The 17,133-nt window shown below is 42.4% G+C and overlaps 1 protein-coding gene across 9 annotated transcripts in view; it reads left to right on the top strand.

Annotated features, from left to right (window-relative positions):
• nos1 (nitric oxide synthase 1 (neuronal)) overlaps window positions 1-17,133 on the top strand; it is a 60,535-nt gene that overhangs the window by 25,704 nt on the left and 17,698 nt on the right. For 7 of the 9 annotated variants that reach the window (XR_016114614.1, XM_088993408.1, XM_088993405.1 and 4 more), the window contains 14 exons: window positions 1,524-1,669; window positions 3,175-3,195; window positions 3,962-4,124; window positions 4,433-4,524; window positions 5,340-5,481; window positions 5,709-5,848; window positions 6,691-6,865; window positions 6,940-7,041; window positions 7,719-7,913; window positions 8,985-9,070; window positions 13,627-13,771; window positions 14,462-14,566; window positions 16,003-16,061; window positions 16,744-16,860. Coding sequence is in view for 8 of the 9 variants with exons in the window: in XM_088993408.1 (XP_088849534.1) it covers window positions 1,524-1,669; window positions 3,175-3,195; window positions 3,962-4,124; window positions 4,433-4,524; window positions 5,340-5,481; window positions 5,709-5,848; window positions 6,691-6,865; window positions 6,940-7,041; window positions 7,719-7,913; window positions 8,985-9,070; window positions 13,627-13,771; window positions 14,462-14,566; window positions 16,003-16,061; window positions 16,744-16,860 (1,688 nt within the window). In the remaining variant the exon portion in view is untranslated. The remainder of the gene's footprint in view (window positions 1-1,523; window positions 1,670-3,174; window positions 3,196-3,961; window positions 4,125-4,432; window positions 4,525-5,339; window positions 5,482-5,708; window positions 5,849-6,690; window positions 6,866-6,939; window positions 7,042-7,718; window positions 7,914-8,984; window positions 9,071-13,626; window positions 13,772-14,461; window positions 14,567-16,002; window positions 16,062-16,743; window positions 16,861-17,133) is intronic. The other 2 variants (XM_088993409.1, XM_088993407.1) reach the window with 1 other exon arrangement.

Here is a 17,133-nt window from a genome sequence, read left to right as displayed (position 1 = left end):
TTTGCATTTGTCTAAAAATATCATACTGCGTGTTTTGGGTATTTTAGATGCGATAAAACGTTTTTCTGATGTCAATTAAAAAACAAAAAAGTGACGTCGGTTGCCCTTTAAGGATTAGAAAGTAGACACTTATGTTTTTATGGGGACCTGGGAACGGATTATTCTCATTTTAATGGTTTCCTATGGGAAATTATTTTTTGGCATACACACATTTCGCCTTACACACTCTGTGTGGGAACCAATTAGGTTTGTAAGCCAAGGTATCACTGCATAAGGTTTTTCTTTTGGCTTTACACACCGATAAATACAGTCAGCCGCTCTTCTTGTTTGGTAAGACAACATGGCACATTCTGTAAATATCATTCAGGCTGCGAAGGAACGGCTTGACACATCCGCTAAGTTGATGCGCGCGCTCAATTTCCTTGTTTTGTTTGGCGCGGCTTCCGTCGCCGCCAGGTTTATTTTGGCCGTCATCGTCTGGCGTGACGAGGCTGAACGACAGCTGACGTGAGGCTCATCCAAGTGGCCTCGTTCGCTTTGCTCGTCTTCGTCTTGGACTGGATTTTACACACGTTGTCGTGCGGCGCGCGCCGACGTCACTCATCGCCTGTCGCGTATCTTTCGTCAGGCTTTCGGTTAGATTGGAATTGACAAGAATATATCAACTTTTTTTTAATAATAATAATAATAATAATAATACATTTCATTTCTAAGCGCCTTTCAAAACTTTACAGTCACACAGCGGCAGCCACACGAGCCAGCGTTCACTCAACCCGGAAGTAACTCAAATCGATGGAAAGCTAGCTAGCTAATAGATACAGTAATAATAATACATTTCATTTATAAGCACCTTTCAAAACTCTCAAGGTCACTTTACAGTCGCTAATAGATAGCTACCCAGCCAGTGAGATAGCTAGATAGCTAAACGATAGCCAGCTAGATAACTAAATAGCCAGCCAGAAAGCTAATAGATAGCATATAAATAGCCAGCTAGATAGCTGGCGAGCCAGCTAGAGAGCTAATGGATAGCTAATAGATAGCAAACAGATAACTAGGTAGCTAGCCAGCTAATACATACAATAATAATAATAATAATAATAATAATAATACATTTCGTTTATAAGCACCTTTCAATACTCTCAAGGTCACTTTACAGTGCAGTGATAAATTATAAATACATGAGTCAATAAACGAAAACAAAAATAAATACACAAATAAATTAGAAATAAATCAATTTTAAATACATTAGTGGAAATGGGCTGATTTGTCTCCTGGGAATTTTTGTCAACTAGTATCAAATAGTGATGTCACGTCAGGAATCGTCACCCACTCCAAAACAAGACTTCCGGAATATTCAGCGCCAGTCTTAAAACGTAAAATCGAGCTATATGCGCTGGAATCTTTGTCAAATACGCTCAGTAGAAGTCATTTCAAGCACAAATGATGGACGCAACTTGTCCGGAGGCGTCGGTTGTCCTTTAATGAGCGACCTGTCCATGTTTTGTTTTTTTTCTCCGTTTCAGATGCCAACATGTGGCGAGAACATTTGCCAGGGTTCCATCATGATGCCCAACCTACATGCCCGCAAGCCGGACGAAGTGCGGCCCAAAGAGGAGCTCCTCACCTTGGCCACAGACTTCATCGACCAGTACTATACCTCCATTAAAAGGCAAGAACTGAACACGTTAAGAAATCACTCTGGTGAGTCCGGGGTTAGGAACGACTAAATCGGCTTGTTGGGAATCATCCAGTGTTCATCGGGATTCGTCAGCAACTATCCAGGCCAGGTTATAAAAGTCTTGATATCTCTCTCATATTTCATGAATTCAATGTCACTCAAATAAAATGGCGCGTCAAGCACCGCATGCAATTGAGATTGCCTCCAAATAAAGTCGCCCGAGGCAGAAATCTCTCGTAGTCACATTTCAAAAACACAAAAGAACAGATAGATAATCTGCCCTTATACGGTGATACCTTGGCTTACGAATGTAATTCGTTCCCAGACGGAGTGTGCAAGGTGAAAAATGTGTATCCCAAAAATTAATTACCCATATGAAACCATTAAAATGAGAATAATCCGTTCCCAGGTCCCCATAAAACATCAATTTCTAATTTTCTAAGCCTTAAAACTACATAAAATACACCTTATTTTATGTATAATAAATGTGCTATGGTATTATAATTATATGGCACTGCTGGCATTGTTTTGATTTACCTTTGTGATGGTTGTTGATGGCTTGATGGAATGGATAGCTTTTTGCATAAATTGTCTCAAGGAGCTCTGGGTTGTACATTTTGGAAGTTGCGATATTGCAACAGCAGCAAATGCTGGCAGACACACTAGAAACTTCATTAATCGCTGGGTACAGTGATACCTCAGTTTACGAACTTAATTGCTTCCCAGAAAGTGTGTGTAAGGCGAAAATTGTCTTCCAAACATTAATTTCCCATAGGAAACCATTAAAAATGCTCTCAGCTTACGGACGCCTTGGCTAACGAACTTTTCGTCTTACGAACGTTAAATTCACGAGATTTTAATCTTGGCATACGAACTATTTTTCAGGATCCACACGGAGCGCCACAATGAGTCATGTGTCGTTCGCGAACGAGCCCGTTCTCCTAACAACAAAATGGCAGCCGACTCATTTTTATCCCCTATTCCCCGCCCCAGTCTTCGGTTAAAGCTGCACGTGATTGGTCAAGAACGCAGCAGTGAGGCGGCGGTGGGTTTACAGAAACACAGACCTGCAAATTAAAATAGTTAGGCAGACGACAGAGAGAGAGTGAGAAAATGGATAGAGAACACAATGAAATTTGGACTCGTTTCAACTTTATTGATAGTTCAAAGGCAGAGTGTAGACTGCAAGGTTAAAACATCCCATCAATCAGGCTCCACAAATGACCCGCACAAGCCATCTGTACACTTGATACAAAAAGCTATCAACCCAGCTAAACAGAACACAATTGATGAGGAACAAGGTAAAATTATCGCAGAACAAGCACAGAGATCACTTTCTCAGAGTGGCTTTTTCTGATCCGGGGTGATCTTGGTCATTGAATCCAGATTGAATCCGAATTTTGCAGCAGTGTAAATGCGACATGAATACAGAATCTTTGTGAAAAAAAGGGTTTCATTGAATTTATTTTCCATTGATTGCATTGTTAACTCTTTAGGTCCTCCAATGTCAAAAACGGGTAAGTCCACCTCACTTTCAGTCCTTTGGTATCTTGGTATCTGGGCTTTCTTTCGGGGGCTAATGAGGTGAAATACTGTCAGAGATGTTCGATCGGACACTGTGGACAAAGACTCAAACCCAGAAAGATTGTCTTTACTGCCGGCTGGAGACGCAGCCATTCATGACAGACGCTTGAATTCTGCAGCCCTCTGCCAAGCTATTTATTGAGAGTAGATGCAAATTAAAGTGACACATTAGTAAAACATCGTTTTCTTGATTAGAATACCACACCTCTTGAGTTCTAAGCACGAACAGCTGTAAGCAATAAAACATTGTCTTTTGTAACCTGGCTAATGAGCTCTTCCTGTGAAGGACTTTCAAGTCGTAAATTGCTTCGGTGATAAAGGAGTTTCCCAAGTCCTAAATTCTTTCCAAGGCCAGATCTCCTCGATGGAGATGACAGTTTAACTTGCTGTGTCTGTTGACCCCAGATTGACCCCAGGTTGTCTGTGCTTCAATTGTGTATTCGAGTCACACGTGTTGACTAAGCATATAACAGCATGAAACTTTTAAATATGATAACTTCTTATTCTCCATCTAATACTGTGTGGGTTCTACTATCTTGGCATTGATTCTTTCCAAAATGAAAATCATCTGGCTTTGGAATCACGCGGGAATGGCTATTTTTTTTTTTCCACTGCATTGATCGGAGAATCTGATTGGTTCGTTGAAATTCCCCTCGTGCAACTTTTGACCTCACCCGGTTTTCGTTTTGCGCGATACAGGTACAGTTCAAAGGCTCACGCGGACCGCCTGGAGGAGGTCACCAAGGAGATCGAAGCCTCGGGGACGTACCAGCTCAAAGACACGGAGCTCATCTACGGAGCCAAGCACGCCTGGAGGAACGCCGCCCGTTGCGTGGGGAGGATCCAGTGGTCCAAATTGCAGGTGCCAGTGAGCGTTTTGGTTGCCTCGGTGGGGTTGAAGTCGGGGGGGTCCAAGCGTGTGTCCCATGGCAAATTTGAAAATAGACACATAAAAAGTAAACAAGGTCAATTTCATCTTTTTTAACTCATTCAACAATAACAATGATAATGATACCAGCAAAAAAAAATTGTACGCTGACGAAGCCTCTTGGATAAGAAGCGAAACGTCCGACACCTTCAAAAAAAGTACAGATGACGGCTGAAGAATCCTTCTCATCGATGGACCACTCCTGTACGACTGAGAGCTTACACAGACGTTCTCTTTCTTAGGTTTTTGACGCAAGGGACTGCACAACAGCTCACGGAATGTACAACTACATTTGCAACCACATCAAGTACGCCACCAACAAGGGCAACCTCAGGTAAAATTTGGTAGAATGTATTATATATTTTTTTCAACGCACCTAATATCCATCCAGCTAGCGTCCATCCGTCCGTCGGTAGCTCTCGATGCAATGACTTGTAATCACATGTGACACTTCATCTCCACTCGACGCCGCGTCACGCTCGTGAGCCGACGCGACCTGACCTTCGGGAAGGGATGACTTGCTTTGATAAGCGGCGCATCTCCGTTCCACACGAGTCGCCAGTTGCACTTCATGGGAATCCATTTTGTTTTTAACCATCTGCTCTGTCCGTGTCGGGGGGGGGGTTTCCTGATTCATCCGTCTCGATGAGCAACTTCGCAGTACAGTGAGACCTCGGTTTACGAAGCCCTTGGCTTACGAACATTTCGGCTTACGAACGTTACATTGATGACAATTTGACCTTGGCAGACAAACTATTTTTCGGGATACAAACGGAGCTGCCACAATGAGTGATGTGTCGTTTGCGAACGAGCCCGTTCTCCCAAAAAGAAAATGGTGGCCACTGTTGTTGTCCTCCAGTCTTCGGTTAAAGCCACGTGATTGGTCGAGAACGCAGCAGTGGGGCATGGGGTTACAGACAGAGAGAGAGTAAGGCCGTTCTCCAAAAAACAAAATGGCATCTTCGGTTAAAGCCACGTGACTGGTCAAGAACCCAGCAGCTATTCTCACACTCTCACACTTTTGTTCAGGTTCCACAAATAACCCGCACAACTCATCTGTACACATGATGCAAAAGGCTATCAAACCAGGATGGATGGATGGATGGATGGATATATTAATGTATACATTAATTTATGTTGTCATTCCAGGTCGGCCATTACCATCTTCCCACAAAGGACAGACGGCAAACGCGACTTCCGCGTCTGGAACAGTCAGCTCATCCGCTACGCCGGTTACAAGCAGCCCGACGGGAGCATCCTGGGAGACCCCGCCAATGTGGAATTCACCGAGGTGCGCACCCTTTTTTTAGCTGCAATATTACACGGGGCTGTTTTATCCAGTGCAAGATTAGCGACCCAATTCTCAAACGGCTGTTTGAGATTCCTTCTTCTGGATGGCTAAACGGTAATCCTGAATGAATGATATTTCAAATCGACTCTGGAGGCTCGTAGATCAAATCAACGGAGAAGAAAAACCTGACACTTGCGTTATCAATGTTCTTCCCTCTTGTTGGTTAGATTTGCACGCAGCTGGGCTGGAAGGCATCCAAAGGTCGCTTCGACGTTCTGCCCCTCCTACTGCAGGCCAATGGCAACGATCCAGAACTCTTCGAAATACCCGAAGACCTGGTCCTGGAGGTGCCCATCACGCACCCTAAGTGAGTGCCTTACATATTTTCCTGCATTATTTTGACTCATCTCAAATTGTCCAACCACAGCCAATTGGAATTGAGATAGCAGTTTGGCTAGCGAACGTCCATTTCCCAGTGGAATTTGCAACGGGCTTTCGGTTCGGCGCAAAAAATGCCTTTTTTTTTGCTCTAATGCTTTTTTTGGCTGCGGTCTCCCGTTTGCCAGACGGGCAACTGGGTTTTTACCGGACTAATGAGGCGTGAAGGGTCGCCCGTTAAAGCCAATTGTGCGTTAAATGGGAAGCCATTCTTTTTTTGGGCTGGAAAATGATTGGGAATAGTCACAGAAAAGTTTGGAAACAAAGTTCGGATTTTACCTCACGTAACTGTGACGCTCGCCAAAGCGCCAGACCGCGTTTGTAAAACCCCCTCCTGTGAGCCTCCAAAGAGGTCCTCGATGGCTTCCAACATGATCAGTCATGGCTCGGGCAGTCATATATCGTTAAATGTTGGACAGACGCCAACTCCACGAATTGACTCTCGCTCGAACAAGACCAAGGTCTTCCGATCTCAAGACCAAGAGACTATGTAGCTTTGATCTGAGTGGTCCTTGCTTGTATGCGGACCGCACTCTGAAGTTCCCCCTCAAGGACCAAGAGACTACGTAGACTCTTGGTGTTGTTCGACTAAGATCGGAAGACCTTTAGAAGTCAAGGACTAGTCAAGATCAAGAGACTACATAGTCTCTTGGTCTTGAGATCAGAAGACCTTTAGGCGTCAAGGACAAGTTCACTCGTCCATGACTTCTAAAGGTCTTCCGATCTCAGTTCAATACAGGTTTTGCCTGCTTATGCTGCTTCTGTATCCAGGTACGAATGGTTCAAGGAACTGGACTTAAAGTGGTACAGCTTACCCGCGGTCTCCAACATGCTCCTGGAGGTCGGAGGACTGGAGTTCACCGGCTGCCCCTTCAGCGGCTGGTATATGGGCACCGAGATCGGTGTCAGGGACTTCTGCGACAGTTCCCGCTACAACATCCTGGAGGTCGACTTTTGGAATTTTATGATAATTGTTGTTTCGAACATTGGAAACCAAATGTGGATTGTGTCTGTCCATAGGATGTCGCTAAAAAGATGTCCTTAGACACCAGGAAGACTTCCTCCTTGTGGAAAGACCAAGCTTTGGTGGAGATTAACATCGCCGTACTCTACAGTTTTCAGGTGCCTCCTCCTTCTTCTCAGTTATGAAGACTTTAGTTAACGTGGAGAAATCTGAACCCATAATGGAATGGTCTTGACTGCCAGTCTTTCATCTGCAAAGTGGAGATCAGTGGAGCTTTTAAACCAGATGATTGACACCAGACGTTTGCCGCAATGTGCAAATGTTTCAGGCAGTGCTATTTCTTTCAGGCATCTCGAGATTTGGGTTTTGACCTTTGAGGGCTGTTTTCTCATCAATGTTCCAAATAATTCAACAACTAAATACGCTCTGGGTGATTGAGATGCTCTCCTCCTTTATTCGCTTTGGAAAACGGCTTTGATCTATTGGTCCTTGCTAGTATGCGGACCGCACTCTGAAGTTCCGCCTCAAGAAGGTTTTTTGACTACATCCAATCTTGATGCAGCTCCAAAACTGAGGTTTTAGAGCCAGAAATGCTTCTGAAGGGCGTGGAAGCTTGTGCTGACTTGACATCCTCTAAGAATGTGCTTCAAGTTAACCCGCGTCTGGCTCTAGAATGATATGGATCATCTGCCCAAATCAGTTAAAGGTGTTTATTAATTCAACTTGCATGGGCATCTCCGTCATTTTCACGGATTTTCTACTCTACTTGTACTGGAACAGAAATCCGATAGTTTTGCGTCCCCGGACGATTTTCAGGGTATTTATTCCCTCTCAGGTGTGCAAAGTGACCATCGTGGACCACCACTCGGCCACAGAGTCATTCATGAAGCACATGGAGAACGAGTACCGCGTGCGAGGCGGCTGCCCGGGCGACTGGGTTTGGATCGTGCCGCCCATGTCGGGTAGCATCACGCCCGTCTTCCATCAGGAGATGCTCAACTACCGCCTCACGCCCTCCTTTGAGTATCAGGTGAGTCTTTTCCAACCCTAACTTTCAAAAACACCAACTCAAAAACAGCTCCGTTCTAACACTAAGCTACCCGTAAAACCCTCCCCAAAAAAGTTCTAATGTCTAAAATGCAGCTCAAAAGAGGATCAGGTGGACTCGTACCATCTGGAGAGACAGATGTACAGCTAACTATCAACGTAAATTCACCCAGAGAAAGCATATTAAATGAATTGAACAATAAAGGACCTAAAATGGAACCTTGAGGTACACCACAAGTTCATAGACTTGCGAGTATTCAACCTATCGCGGCTTGGAATTGAAGCGGATTTATGTGGGACAGGAGATGTGAGACTATGTCATTTTTGTCAGTGTTTGGTTTCAAAACTTAGCTTGTAGCAGACGCGCACATTCCACCATGATGTCACTGATCCACTGGTGAAAAGGAGACTTTCATCCTCTCCTCTTTCATCTAGAACTGCTTGAGGTGACAAAGTAATAATAATAATAATAATACATTTCATTTATAAGCGCCTTTCAAAACTCTCACGAGCACTTTACAGTCACAGGATATGTTTTTCTGTGGGTGAGCAGCGGCAGCCACACGTGCCAGCGTTCACTCAATCCGGAAAAACTCAAATAGATATAAAGTTAGCTAGCTAGCTAAAACATAGCAACACTCGAGCCAGCCTTCACTCAACCCGGAATAACTCAAATAGATCGAAAGTGTTTGTCTTGTACTCTAAATTCATCGAGTACATGGGGAGAGCTGTTAAGATTGCACAACTGTCCATGTTTTATAACGTTCCTGTTGTTTATTATTTTGCTTTGTGTTGACGATTTTGTGAAGCTCTTTGTTACAGCTGCAGAATTTATGAAAGCGCTATATAAATTAGCATGTTTTGTATTGTAATAAGGAAGAATAAAAAAGCATTTATGAGCAACGCCAGATTCTGAAAAATCTCGTCAAAGAGGGTCTTGATGGCAACCAGGACCTGGTTTGATACCTTAATCCTGGCTTTATACCCATGACAAGTCTTTGAAATCGGCACTTTCCTCTAAAGGTGCGCCGCCGCCTCTCTTGTTTTGCCGCAGGTGGACCCGTGGCACAGTTACGTGTGGAAAGGGGTCAACGGGACGCCCACCAAGAAGAGAGCCATCGGATTCAAGAAACTGGCCAAGTGAGTGCTCGTCCGGTTGTCCCCCATTTCCAAAGAGCCCAATTTCACGGTCAAAATCCCAAAATGACCCCAAAAAAATTGAAACGTTGACCTCGTCCGTCGGCATTACTGACGTTTAAAGGACAACCGACGCCATTTTTTTGTTTGATAGCATCTAAAATAGCCAAAACACGCAGGCTGATATTATTTTTGTCAAATTCCAACACCAATAAAAATGAGTTAGTGTCCCAAAACTACTTCAAAATGACCCTGGAAATGGCGAGTTTCAGAAGGTCCCGCCCCCTTGTTCGTGACGTCACGTCTTGCCTTGCTCCAGAATCCAAACAATGGCTTCAGATTGGGAGAAGATGCTTTCTTGTTACTCATCCAGTTATGAATATGATTCAAATAGTTCTGAAGAGGAAAGCATAAATGTTTATTAATTCGATTCGATTAAAGAAGTCCTTCCGTATCATTTTGAGGCGTCTGGAAAAATAAACTAAAAAAAAAAAACATAACAAATAACATGACAACACAAAGACACAGATCTGGGAACGGATTATTCTCATTTTAATGGTTTCCTATGGAAAATTCATTTTTGGGGTACACACTTTTCGCCTTACACACTCACACACTTACACATTACACTGTCTGGGAACCAATTAAGTTCGTAAGCCAAGGTATCACTGTATTCTATTTGGAAAACTTTTTTTCATTCATTGAAGGTGTGCCTTATACTCCAGTGCCCCTTATACAGGTAGCATCCAACTTACAACCGAGTTCCGTTCCGACCAAACGGTCATAAGTCGAAATCCATTCCAAATGTTGAATAGAGAATCGGATGCTAAATGACTCGCAAACTCCTCCCTCTGGTGCCATCACACCGTCGATTGCTGTGCGAGTGTGACATGTCGGCTGGCTTGCCGAAATTGTCATACACGTTGCTGGCCTGCTAGCGCGTTGCAGTGCCAGCGATATCATTAAAATTTGAAAAATTGGGTATGGAAGTCGTGGTTGTAAGTATGGGTGGTCGTCAGTCGAGCTGGACGTAAGTTGGATGTTGCCTGTATATGGAAAAAGTTAGAAAATACACCATTCATTGGGCGGTGCGCCTTATACTCTGGTGTTCCATATACACCGGAATTTTTTATTTTTTAAGTTAAGCTGTTATGGAAAAAGTTAGAAAATACATTATTCATAAGGCGCACCCCCCAATGAATGGTGTATTTTCCAACTATTTCCATAGACAGGTAACATCCAACTTACGACCAGCTCAACTTAAAAAAAATTAAACAATTCCGGTGTATATGGCACACCAGAGTATAAGGCGCACTGCCTAATGAATGGTGTATTTTCTAACCTTTTCCATATACAGGCAACATCCAACTTACAACCAGCTCAACTTCAAAAATAAACAAATTCCGATGTATATGACACACCTTTTTTTAAGTTGAGCTGGTCGTCAGTTGAAAGATTTTTTAAACGTTTCAGTGAGTCTTGGTGTTATCATGGTGACAATTTTGTTTGTGTCTCGAAAAATCAGTCGAGAAGCTGCAGATGGGTTATTCATTTGGACTAACGGCGCACTAAAAACGGCGCGCAGTTCTTCTGCAGAGAACCTTCCGGCGCATCCACTGGTATCCATGTAATGTCAGAAATCCCACGTCGAAAACAAACAAAAACCAGCAATCCACGCGAGGTTCGTGCTACAACGCTAATCGGCCATCTTACCAATTACTCCAGGCCATTTTCTGGAAGAACTAGCACGGACTAGCGCACCCCCCCCCCAAAACAAAAGTGGGATTAGCATTCCTCCTTTTCCTTTGCAAACCCTCCCGCAGGGACTGACTGAATCATAGTCAGCGCCTCGCATCGGAGTACACAAACGGGATTGTTCCGGTATGAGGCGATGATGCGTGCGGCGTTAATCTTATTTTCTTTTGAGTGGGACGTTGAGGCAAAAGTTTGACGAGAAAACCAGAACGGGCCATTTTTTCGGTCGATAAGAGCTGACATCTGATCAAGTGACGTTATGGGTTAGCATGCGCAGTATAGCTGTCTGCATTTCTTTTTTTTTTTTATCATTTCAAATAATGTACGGCATACTGGCGTCATGTTCACCTTTTTTTAGTCCAGTATGCTAAGTCAACCAGGACATAGAAGAGATTGAAAAACTTCTGTTGATTTGGATTCACAAAAAAGCAGCTAGCAGGGGACAGTGTGAGTGAGGGTATTATCACGGCAACTTCACTCGGATAGCATCAAGAGGCAACTACATCAATGACCGTCTGTGTCAGCTCTCAGTCGTACAGGAGTGGTCCATCGGTGAAAAGGTTTCATCAGCCGTCATCTGTACTTCTTTGAAGGTGTGGGACGTTTCGCAAACTAAACTCTTACCGGTAGTTTCGGCCCTATATATATATCTCTACTGTCCAAACATGGCGTGCCGGACTCCGCTACAATAGGTCCCTGCTCTCAGGTTGGGGGGAGCAGAGGACTACTCCCTGCAGCTCCACTGATTGTTCCTGTTGTTCTGACTAACGACTGGCCTGATTGCCCCACTTCCACCCGTATCACCTCATCAGTATTAACCGATATGGTGGTTTGAGGTTCAATTTGGATCGTTCATACGCTTGCTAGCCTGCTTAGGCAACATAGGATTAGTAATACTGTGCGTGAGCAGCGGCAGCCACACGCGCCAGCGTTTACTCAACCCGGAAGTAACTCAAATAGATAGAAAGCTCGCTAGATAGCTAATAGTCATCTAGCTAGATAGCGAGCCAGCCAGATAGCTAATAGATAGCTAACTAGCCAGCTCGATAGCTTATGTTGATATAATTATATTATTGTTAATTCTATACTCCATTGTTAATGATATACTTAATTTGAACCTTATTTACTCTGTTATAATTTTATTTTGATGTTTTTTACTAAATGTAATTTACAGCTAACATCCGACTTACGACCAGCTCAACTTACGACCACGACCTCCATTTTAAACATTTTAATTCTACGCCTGGCACCGCAACGCGCTAGCAGGCCGGCAACGTTTATTACAATCTTGGCAAGCCAGCCAGCATTTCACACTCGCACAGCAATCGACCGTGTGTGCGCACCACACCGTTCCATTCAAATGAATCTTTTGTGAGCGAGACAAATGGAATTTTCTCAAAAGGACACAAAGACAAGACGTCTTTTCCAATCAAGCGCCAATTCCCGAGTGCGCCTTTGATTGCTTTCGGGCCCTCGCTTGCGCTTTCGTTCGCCGCCAACAAGTGCGGCGGGGAAGAGACGAAGGGGCGTCTGAACACATGCCTGTTTCTTTCAGCGACTTCGGTGTTGGCGTGGACGCTTGCAAAACATTCTGCGACGAGTCAGAGTTGAATTGGACCCAAAAAAATAATAAATAACAGAAATCCCTCAGGAGAAAATGGCAGGAATGATCTTAGTGAATAGACAGAATAATAATAATAATAATAATAATAATAATAATAATAATAATAATAATAATAATACATGTGCCAGCATTCACTCAACCCAGAAGAAACTCAAAAATAGAAATAGCTAACATATAGCTAATAGATAGCCAGATAGATAGTTAGCTAACTAGCTAGATAGCCATATAGCTAATAAATAGCCAGCTACATAGCTAACTAGCCAGACAGCTAATAAATAGCAAATAGATAGCTAGCTAACTAGCTAGATAGCCATATAACAGTAGCCAAAATGGAACTGTATAGTGCCACTTAGCAGTTTTTTTGACAACGATACTAGTGCAGCGTGTTCTACCGGAAACAAATTCCTTTTGTGTCCTACATACTTGGCAATAAAAATGATTCTGATTCTGATTCTGATATAGCTAGTAAATAGCCAGCTACATAGCGAGCTAGCCAGACAGCTAATAAATAGCAAATAGATAGCTAGCTAGGTAGCCATATAGCCAATAAATAGCCAGCGACTTAGATAGATAGCTAGCCAGATAGCAAATAGATAGCAAATGGATAGCAAATAGATAGCCAACTATGTAGCTAGATAATAGATAGCAAATAGATAGACAGCGAGATAGCAAATGCATAGCAAATTGATCGCAAATAGATAGCCTACTAGGTGTTAGTGCTTTGTTACAGCTCCAGCTGCTGCCGAAGCACCACACCAATCAGAAGTTCTCATATTTAAAAGTCCCATGCTTAGTTGGCCAACGAGCACAAGGCCCACAATGGAAGCACAGAAAACCTGGGGTCAATCTGAGGTGAACAGACACAGCCTGTTAAACTGTCATCTTTGACAAGCTAGCTATCTGGCTGGCTATCTATTAGTTATATAGTGAGTTGTCTATCTGTCTATCTCTTAGCTAGCTAGCTTTCTATGTATTTGAGTTACTGGGTCGAGTGAACGCTGGCTGCGCGTGGCTGCCGCTGCTCACCCACAGAAAAACCTGTGAGTGAAAAGTGACCTTGAGAGTTTTGAAAGGTGCTTATAAATGAAATGTATTATTATTATTTCGACAAAATGTTTCTTCATTTTTCATTCTCTGGCAAAAAAAAAAAAACACGTCGTTTTGGCTTTGATGTCGCCAGGGCGGTGAAGTTCTCTGCCAAGCTGATGGGCGCCGCCATGGCCAAGCGGGTGAAGGCCACCATCCTCTTCGCCACCGAGACGGGCAAGTCTCAGGATTACGCCAAGACCTTGTGCGAAATCTTCAAACACGCTTTTGACGCCAAGGTAAGAAGATGCTCTTGCCAGCCGATTGCGTCATCCTGTTCTTCAAAACTCAATTTTGCTTCTTTGTCCTCGATGAATAACAAAAAAAAAATGAGACGGAGAGGAAAGCGCATGTGTGGGTGCGTGGCGGGAAGACTGCGGGTGTGCACGAAAAAAAACCGCACTCTTAGTTGAGGCCGTTTATAATAATAATAATAATAATAATAATAATAATAATAATAATAATAATAATACATTTAATTGTTAAGCGCCTTTCAAAACTATCAAGGTCACTTTACAGTCACAGGATCAGTTTTTCTGTGGGTGAGCAGCGGCAGCCACACGCGCCAGCATTCACTCACCCCGGAAGTTACTCAGAGAGAGCTAGCTAGCTAATTGATAGCTGATGGCTAGCTAGCTAGAAAGCTAGCCAGCTATATAATAATAATAATAATAATAATAATACATTTAATTTTTAAGCGCCATCTTGAAGTAAAAAAATAATAATAAATAAATAATATGACAACACAAGGACACAGAAAGTCATTCATTCTTCAGCACTTGCTGTACCCTCGTTGTGACATGAAGCAGTTCAGAGGATCAAAGCCATCCTTTTCAGCAGTGGATCAGCTAAATGAAAGCAAACACGCAACTGATTTGTTCCCTTTGTTTTTTGTTTTTTTTTTGTGTTTTTTTTTTGTCTTTGTCCAGGTGATGTCCATGGACGACTACGACGTGGTGGACCTGGAGCACGAGACGCTAGTCCTGGTGGTGACCAGCACCTTCGGTAACGGCGACCCACCTGAAAACGGGGAGGTCAGCTTCCTCATTGACCTTTCACTTTTGACCTCGTCGCCATGGTGTCAAAAATATTCCGCCACAAAACAAAATGTGTCAACTCACTGTTTTGTTTTGTTTTGTTTTGTTTTGTTTTGTTTTGTTTTTAAACTCATTCACTGCCGGACGATGTGCAAAAAAATATGTCCGCTCCAGTGCCAAGGTTTTTGTCATTGTCACTCAAATTGCAAGACCCACAGAATATTGAGTTTTAGGACGACATAAACATGCAATGCAGCGAGCGGAAGAAACCTTACACTTTTCTTTTATCAGGAAAAAAAACTGTTAATTCCTAAATGATATGGGTCTGGAGTTATATGAGCTTGAAATGAGGGTGCGTGTACAAAATATAATACGTACATATTGGTTGATATAGCGCTTTAACAACAACTGAAGCTGGTACAAAGCGCTAACATGGAAAAAAGGGAAAGGCTGCCCCTTGTGGAAGGGGTAAACATTACCAGAGGACTGGCCAGTGCTTTATCGCCACCCAAACAAGAAAAAAACAAACCCGAACAAATTCAGGAATGAGTTAATATCAGCTGGGGGAAAAAGCAAAAAAAAGTGAAAAAAAACAAAAACAAAGTAAAACAAAACAACAACATTATATATATATATATATATATATATATATATATATATATATATATATATATATATATATATATATATATATATATATATAAGTTGACACTAATTCCCAGCGGACAAATCAGCCCATTTCCAATGGAGCGTGTGCGCCATCTTGTGCATTTTCTGGGACGCTACATTGGAGTCCAGACGGCTGGAATTGATACGGAAGGACTTCTTTCATCGATTGCAAACATGTATGCTTTCCTCTTCAGAACTATTTGAATCCTATTCATAACTGGATGAGGAACAAGAAATCATCTTCTCTCCGAATCTCAATTTTCTGAAGCCATTGTTTTGATTCTGGAGCAAGGCAGTTTGTGAAGGAGTATCCTTGCGTGACGTCACAAACATCGGGGGCGGGACTTTCTGGATCTGCCCAGTTGCGAGCTCATTTTGTGGCAGTTTTGGGACACTTGAACTTCCTTTTTATTGTTGTTTTGCATTTGACTAAAAATATCAATCTGTGTGTTTTGAGTATTTTAGATGCTATAAAACGTTTTTCTAATGTCAGTTAGGAAACAAAAAAAATGGTGTCGGTTGTCCTTTATGTACTAACTGACTATGCCGATAGCCATCGATACTCCCTTTTTTTTTGGGGGGGGGGGTGTGTGTGTGGGGGGGGGGGGGGGGGTTACCCGATGTTCAATTAAATTCTACATATCAAAAATATATATATAATAATATATATAATATAATATAATATATATATTTTGATATAATTTTTTCAAAATGTCTACCAACAGCGGAATATGATTTGACTGGCTTGTCATATGTGCTCGTAGAAATTCGGCGCCGCCTTGATGGAGATGCGACACCCGACATCCAACACGGAAGACCGAAAGTGAGTCGGCGACACTATATATATTTTTTGAAACAAGGTGGATGGAACAGTGTCTGTGTAATGTGTGTAATATTATTATCAATCGCCCTTAAAGCGTCGCTAAAAGTGTACAGGAAGTCACGTTACTAAGCTAACTTGGAATTATTATTTTTTTTTTTGTATTTGTATTCCATCACACTTCCTATATTTTGCAAATAAAACAAATACATGCTAAGATGTTTATCTAGCTAGCTAGCTATCTAGCTGGCTACCTAGCAAGCTATCTATTTGCTATCCATTAGCTATCTAGCTGGCTACCTGTATAGCTGGCTAGCTATTGAGCTAGCTAGCTATGAGCTATCTATCTGGCTAGCTAGCTGTTAGATATATAAAGGCGCATGAAATAAAATTTATTATTATTATTATTAGCTAATTAGCTAGCTTTCTAGCAATTATTTTTATCAAATTATTCCTGGCGCGTGTGGCTGCCACTGCTCACCCGCAAAAAAAAAATATACTGTGACTGTATAGTGTCCTTGAGAGTTTTGAAAGACACTTGTAAGTGAAATGTATGATTTTTCATTTTTTATTATTTATTATTTGTTATTCGTTATTCATTATTTATTATTTATTATTTAATATTTAATATTTATTATTTATTATTTATTATTTATTATGACGACTTTTGTGTATGTTTTCCCAGAACCTACAAAATCCGCTTCAATAGCGTGTCGTCCTATTCGGACACCAGGAAGTCATCCAGCGACGAGCCTGAAGCCAAAGTTAATTTTGAAAGCACCGGTCCGCTAGCCAACGTCAGGTACGTACGCTAACAACCCTGCCACCCTTCTTTCTCTCCATCTTCTCCTGGTGAATTTATTGATTTATTTCTTAACGCTTTTGCAGACTTTGCCAAACTTTGCACTGGGAATTCCATCTGAACTTATTCACTGCCAAAAATGCGTCCACTCCAGTGCCAGGGTTATTGTCATTGTCACTCAAATTCGAGGACCCACAGAATATTGAGTTTTCGGACTACATAAACATTCAATGCAACGTGAGAAACCTTAGACTCTCTTATTTCATCGGGGAA

The sequence above is a fragment of the Hippocampus bargibanti genome, linkage group LG04 (assembly GCF_051943395.1).
Source record: "Hippocampus bargibanti isolate YZ-2025 linkage group LG04, ASM5194339v1, whole genome shotgun sequence".
Classification (NCBI taxonomy): domain Eukaryota; kingdom Metazoa; phylum Chordata; class Actinopteri; order Syngnathiformes; family Syngnathidae; genus Hippocampus; species Hippocampus bargibanti.
Note: the sequence above shows the minus strand (reverse complement) of the source record. Positions and strands in the feature narration are given on the sequence as shown.